The sequence below is a fragment of the Carassius carassius genome, chromosome 3 (assembly GCF_963082965.1).
Source record: "Carassius carassius chromosome 3, fCarCar2.1, whole genome shotgun sequence".
Classification (NCBI taxonomy): Eukaryota; Metazoa; Chordata; class Actinopteri; order Cypriniformes; family Cyprinidae; genus Carassius; species Carassius carassius.
In genome coordinates, this window is record NC_081757.1 from 44,538,045 (window position 1) to 44,545,343 (window position 7,299).

At 41.7% G+C, this 7,299-nt stretch overlaps 1 protein-coding gene across 1 annotated transcript; it reads right to left on the reverse strand.

Moving 5' to 3' along the window:
- Positions 1–1,004: 1,004 nt before the first annotated feature.
- Positions 1,005–1,767, reverse strand: LOC132115428 (histone H1-like). Its single transcript, XM_059523905.1, has one exon. The coding sequence runs from the start codon at positions 1,747–1,749 to the stop codon at positions 1,126–1,128; it is 624 nt and encodes a 207-aa protein (XP_059379888.1). The 5' UTR covers positions 1,750–1,767; the 3' UTR covers positions 1,005–1,125.
- Positions 1,768–7,299: the final 5,532 nt, after the last annotated feature.

Consider the following 7,299-nt stretch of genomic DNA (forward strand, 5'->3'; position numbering starts at 1 on the left):
ATCTTCGCGATCCGTTCCTTTCAAAGAGCCGTTCAAAAGAACTTTTGGCTCTTTTTAAATATTTAGTCAGTTTTAAGAAGCCAGCTTGGAGGCATCTCAGTTTATCCTGGAAATAATCACTGGGAAGAATGATGAGGTGAGATTTGTAGTCAAATAATTAAAACTCAGATATCACACACCAATATCTGAGTTTGAATTATTCTGAAATATTGATTATTACCTCATTTGTCATGTGTGGACTATATTCCATAGGGTTGCACAAATCCCTCTGCTTAGACAGTGACATCACTATTTTGGATTTACCTTTAGTACAAAATGTGTGTGTGTGTGTGTGTGTGTGTGTGTGTGTGTGTGTGTGTGTGTGTGTGTGTGTGTGTGTGTGTAAAGCTACGTTGACTTATGTTATTCATACAATACCTACTCACGAATAAACATCAAAAACAAAGCCAGCTGCAATGAATTTCTGTGCAAAACAGCTTTTACTACAAACACTTCCACACAAGAACATTATCACACAAGAACATTTTGATAGAAAACAAAAAATATTTAAAGTAGATAAAATTAGAATAAATAAAATGGAAATGTCTACATACTATTACTACTGTAAACTTTGCAAATAGGACATCAGCCACTTCAAGTCAATGAACAATAACAAAGTGGGCTGCAATGAATGTCTGTGCAAAACAGCTTTTTTTCAACGCTCCTACCCAATGACAGAGGCATGCAGGGTTTTTTTTCCACTGGAGTAGTCACGTGAAGGATGCGTGCACAACTAATAACTAATATCATCACGCTATAAAGGGTTTGCCTGCGCTGGGTGCGCCCCTCCCCTATAACTGTTCTGTCTCGCGGAGGAGCTCATTTGTGTGCATCTGTGTGAAACGCATAGGAAAAAAGAACGACAGAAAGAACGGCTCCCCTCCAGCCGCGACTCGGCTCCCATCGTTCATGTTTATGAGCCGTTCAAAAGAATCGGTTCGTTCGCGAACGTCACAACTCTACCGTAAACGTTATTTATTATTATCACTTCCACTAATAGTGTGAGTGCAGGCCTTTCTTTTGCTCTTTCTTTCGAGTTTGTGGGTGGCTCTGAAAAGAGCCGTTGGGGAAGAAAACAGAAGAGTTTTATTTCTTCTTGGGAGCTGCCTTTTTAGGCTTGGACGCTTTAGGCTTTGCCGTCTTGGGTTTGGCGGTCTTGGCCTTTTTGGGGCTCTTGGCTGCTTTCTTGGGCGCCGCGGGCTTCTTCGCTTTCTTGGGGCTCTTCGTCGCCTTCTTGGGGCTCTTTGTGGCCTTCTTAGCGGCGGCAGTGGGTTTCTTGGCCTTCTTGGGGGATTTCTTAGCGGCGGGCTTCTTTGCAGCTGCGCTCTTGGGCTTCTTGGCAGCAGCGGGTTTCTTGGCCACGGGCTTCTTAGCTTTAGGAGCCGCTTTCTTCTTGGTCTCGGTCTGCTTCTTGCTGATCTTGAAGGAGCCGGAGGCGCCGGTCCCTTTGACCTGAAGCAGGGCGCCTTTAGTCACCAGGCTCTTGAGGGCGAGCTTGACGCGGGAGTTGTTCTTCTCCACGTCGTAGCCGCCGGCGGCGAGAGCTTTTTTCAGGGCGGCGAGGGACACGCCGCTCCTCTCCTTGGACGCGGACACGGCTTTGACGATCAGCTCACTGACGCCGGGACCTGCTTTCTTGGCTTTGGCGGCGGACTTCTTCTTGGGCGCTTTGGCCGGCGGAGCGGCGGCTGCTGGAGCGGTTTCTGCCATTTCTCGGAGCGGAATCACAGTCTTTCAAACACTGAGTTCAATGAGTGTCGCTCGAGCAGCGCTGCGCTCTTAAACAACACATGAGAACCTTATAGACTCAACCCGCCCGCTCGCTGTCTGCGAGCCGCTCGCGCTTGTGTTTTCTTCTCCTACATTTAGGGGCAAAACTCGAGTGTTAAAATAGTTAAGCGCAGTAGAAACAAAGTCAGCATCAAGCAGAGATTCTTGGCTTTCTGTGGAGACTAAAACCCGCGGCGAGGACATGTTGGTTTCGCCCCGGTCAGATCAAACTCGAGGCGAGCATCAGCCACGGAACAGAGCCGCGTGTAAATCTAATGCTTTATTTAAGTGTTAAAGGTTGACGAAAGACTGAAATCGTCCTCTGTGTGTTTCAGAAACAGTTCGAGAGTGGTTTAATTGAAGAAGCATCAGTGAGTGTCGTGTGCAGTGTTTGATACAGCTGTAGTTTTGTGCAGCTTGAAGCACACACAGGTCCGGGGCTCCTCGTCCTTTATTGAGCCGATAGACTACATGAAATACTAATATGACAGATGTTTTAATTGAATTAACAACAACAATAGTTATAATAATGTATATCTGATCACTTAAGTATTCTTTCGGTAAAAACATCTTCGTGGCTGATGTATAAAGTGAGCTGTAAGAAAGACTCCCCGGTCGTAACTTCAACGTTGAAACAACGTCAGATACCAGGGTTGAATCAACGTAGAATTACCTTTCGATTTAGCAAACTGGATCAACGTTGATATTTTCAAGTTGTTTCACCGTCTTACCTTCATCTCGGGTGAATTATGGCCGTTCTGGAGACCTAGGATTAACGTTGAATGATGTGTTGATTTTGCAAAGTAAATCGATGTTGATTCATCGTCGTACCGTGCACCGTGTATAAATACACAACTGTAGTTCAATTAGAGCCTGGTTTGCATTTGGATCAACACTGTACATGATAAGCGCTAAAAATCAAATGACTGGCAGCAATAGTTTTACAACCAACTCAATAAACTATCACATGCTTAACATTTTAAAACAGCAGTTTTATTTTGGAAACATACTGTATACAACAGATGAAAATAATCCCAAACTTTATTTTGCAGAGTATTCATGGATGTATTGTTAAAAACATGTCGAATAACAAAGGCTTTTGTGAAATAATTTTGCATATAAATGTATATTTTGTGCTGCACTTGCAAGAGAAACCCTTGAAACTTTATGACTGAAACCAGCTGATCTTTTAAAAAGTGAAAGTGACGTGACATTCAGCCAAGTATGGTGACCCATACTCAGAATTTGTGCTCTGCATTTAACCCATCCAAAGTGCACACACACAGAGCAGTGAACACACACACACACACACACACACACTGTGAACACACACCCGGAGCAGTGGGCAGCCATTTATGCTGCGGCGCCCGGGGAGCAGTTGGGGGTTCAGTGCCTTGCTCAAGGGCACCGTGGTATTGCAGGTTATTTTGGTGTACATGCACTCCCCCCACCCACAATTCCTGCCGGCCCGGGACTCGAACTCACAACCTTTCGATTGGGAGTCCGACTCTCTAACCAAAAGACAGAAAGAGTTTTGTTTTGGTACACTACAAATTTGCATCATAGTAGGTATTTTTCAAAATGTTACATTTCCCACCTGATGGAAAGGTACCTGCTGTTATTGAACTTTTGACTATTGGTTCCTTTAAATGACATCCTCTTACAAGGCTACATATTTGACATTGAATCTGTCTATTACAGACAGTACTTTGTATTGCGGTGAATCTCCACTGTGGTCACTCAGTTCTTTTAGATTATCCATATTTTAAGAAAATGGCAACATCTCCACTAGCGCATACCACAATGACAATTTAAAGGGATAGTTCACCAAAAATTTGTCATTGTTTACTCCCCTTCAAGTTGTTCCAAACCTGGATGAGTTTCTTTCTTCTGTTGAACACAAAAGAAGATATTTTAAAGAACGTTGGTATCCAGAGGTTGAAGCACCCATTGACTACCATTATAGTAAAAAAAATACAATGGAAGTCAATGGGTGCTTCAACTGTTTGATTACCTGCATTCTTTAAAATATCTTCTTTTGTGTTCAGCAGAAGAAAGAAACTCATCCAGGTTTGGAACAACTTGAAAGTGAGTTAACAATGACAAAATTGTCATTTTTGGGTGAACTATCCCTTTAAGTTATAATGTCTGTGGCCAAAAAATGGACATTCGTATTTTCCATTAAAATATGGATACATATCTAACTAGGTTTAAGCATTATGCCTTTTAATATTATTAAAATGTGCCGGTGCGTTGACTCGGCTGCATATTTAGTCTGTCTGTTCAATGAATTGTGTAAACTTGGTATTCAAGTTATTATTTAGGCCCTTGTAAATAGAGGGCTAGAAAATCAGTATTGCTTGATCAACTTGGCCCCAGTTTTTTTTTTTTTTTTTATTCCTGTGAGTCATACCGATCTCTCTTGTCTCTCTCCCTTACTCAGTGTGGGAAGCTGATGGACATGAAGTCCAGGCAGACGGCCCGTATGAAAGGGTTCCGGACCAGAGCAAATGATTGGGCTCAAAAAGTCCCGCAATCAGGCAAAGATTTTTGACAACAGTGCCCTGCTGGTAATTGAAATTGTGTCTTTCTCTTTGGTCAGGCATTTCAGGTTCCTGTCAACATTACAGAAATATAGAATTGTATTTACATTGTGCAAGGAAGCAGCAACTATGGTAATTTAATGCAGTTATATTGTCATGATGTCATCAACCCAACTGCATTTTCAATATTTCAGATAATAATGAGCTAGTCCATATATAAATATTAAAACAATACACATAATTTAGCCCTGCCTACAACTCGTATTCATTCAGCCCCAGTATCCAAGGCCACTTTACACTAAGAGGTTTTTCTTTTGGTTCACTGCACTGTAAAATGAAAATATTGGTTAAAGATCGTTAAAAAAGAAATGGTCAATGACTGGCAGATGCGTTTGCAAAACAAAGACTGTAAAATTAAGGTCAAATATCTTAATTCATAAGTGTTTTACAAAAAACAGTTATTTTACAGGTAGTTTCAAGATGATTATTGTGAAACATTCTCTATAAAATGTACATCTCTTGCAGTTAACAATTAGCTAGCAACAGCACACATGAATGAGCGGATATAACTATCATTCCATCAGCAACTACAGGACAAATCAGTTATTTCCTGTAAAATTTGGATTTTTTTTTACAGTGTGGTCATGCAGTAGAGTAGGTTAAGTCACTTGTTGATGCAGGGGCAGTACAGAATCTTTTAGAGCGAAAGTTTGATTTCTTACAGGAAAAGATACATTTGCATATGCCTCAGTTACTCCAGAAAGGACATTCACCCTTTTAAAAACTAGGGGTGTAACAATATATATCGTGTCACAATATATTGCAATACAAAAATGCAACAATATGTATCGTGGATGGATAGTGACAATATGTATTGTGTATAGTTAGTGTTAGTCAGAACTTCACGAAACTACTATATAATGTTGAATATAATGTATAGTGATGCAATGGGGGAATATGTGTGGGTCCTGATAATGCCAAATGTCTGATGTTACCAGTAAAAAGTGGCCAACATTTTATATCTAGTCAGTAACAGAGTGCAAGCATATTCGTCTAAAATGATTCTGTGTTTTCAGCTTCAGAATCATGAATATTTTTTGTACCGTGCATCAGCACCAAGCCTATTAATTTACACCCACAATGTAACATTAAATTTAGCATTTTAATCAACAGCACATTTTTTGTTAACCTTGTACATGTCTTGAAGTATCACAATAGTATCGTATCGTGAGTTCAGTATTGTGATATGTATGAGGGTATCGTTACACCCCTAATAAAAACCCATACTAACTTTTTTAAAGACAGCTTGTATGTGTATAATAATAATAACGTCTTTCTTGCCTTTGTAACCCTGTCTTAGAAATCTGTGTGTTTGCTTATTATTTTTCTGTTAAGGTGGAGAAACTGAAGGCCCTTGGGTACTTTCCCCTCCTGCTGTGGGGAAAGTACAGACCACAAAACAAAAAGTGGATAGCCCAGCTCCAGTTCCCCTTTGAGGTGCCAGTGGTAGCGCATGCAGTCCTGGAGAAGATATTGTGCCTATTTGAAGGTTTGTTAGAAGGTAGGTCACATCACAACATCAGTACATTCATGACTCTCTATTAAGATTGATCCTGTATTGTGTACCTATCCAGTTGGATCAGTTTTAAATGTCAGTACAGAGAATTTTTCACACAATCAGAATTGCTGGTGGTGGGTAATTTTGTTCTACTTATCTTTTGTCTTAAACGTTTTATATTTATTTGGTTACTCACATTTTGAACCACATACTGCATCTTAAATGTCTTGTTTTGTTTTATTTCTTTTATCACAGCATGTGATCTTGAAAGAGAGGAGGTGGGGCAGCAAGAGAGGACAGGAGAAGAAGATGAGTCAGAAAGAGAAATAGATGATGAAGACCAGAGAGGACATGGGGGGCAACGTGAAATAGGAGAGACTGAGAGGAGGGACATGCAGGAGATGGAGATAGAGGCACAGGAAGACAGAGTAGAGAGTGAGAGAGTGAAGAGAGGAGAGATAGAGGTACAGGAAGAGAGAGTAGAGAGTGAGAGAGGAGAGATAGAGGTACAGGAAGAGAGAGTAGAGAGTGAGAGAGGAGAGATAGAGGTACAGCAAGAAAGAGTAGAGAGTGAGAGAGGAGAGATAGAGGTACAGGAAGAGAGAGTAGAGAGTGAGAAAGGAGAGATAGAGGTACAGGAAGAGAGAGTAGAGAATGAGAGAGGAGAGATAGAGGTACAGGAAGAGAGAGTAGAGAGTGAGAGAGGAGAGATAGAGGCACAGGAAGAGAGAGTAGAGAGTGAGAGAGGAGAGATAGAGGTACAGGAAGAGAGAGTAGAGAGTGAGAGAGGAGAGATAGAGGTACAGGAAGAGAGAGTAGAGAGTGAGAGAGGAGAGATAGAGGTACAGGAAGAGAGAGTAGAGAGTGAGAGAGGAGAGATAGAGGTACAGCAAGAAAGAGTAGAGAGTGAGAGAGGAGAGATAGAGGCACAGGAAGACAGAGTAGAGAGTGAGAGAGTGAAGAGAGGAGAGATAGAGGCACAGGAAGACAGAGTAGAGAGTGAGAGAGTGAAGAGAGGAGAGATAGAGGTACAGGAAGAGAGAGTAGAGAGTGAGAGAGGAGAGATAGAGGTACAGGAAGAGAGAGTAGAGAGTGAGAGAGGAGAGATAGAGGTACAGGAAGAGAGAGTAGAGAGTGAGAGAGGAGAGATAGAGGCACAGGAAGACAGAGTAGAGAGTGAGAGAGTGAAGAGAGGAGAGATAGAGGTACAGGAAGAGAGAGTAGAGAATGAGAGAGGAGAGATAGAGGTACAGGAAGAGAGAGTAGAGAGTGAGAGAGGAGAGATAGAGGTACAGGAAGAGAGAGTAGAGAGTGAGAGAGGAGAGATAGAGGTACAGGAAGAGAGAGTAGAGAGTGAGAGAGGAGAGATAGAGGTACAGCAAGAAAGAG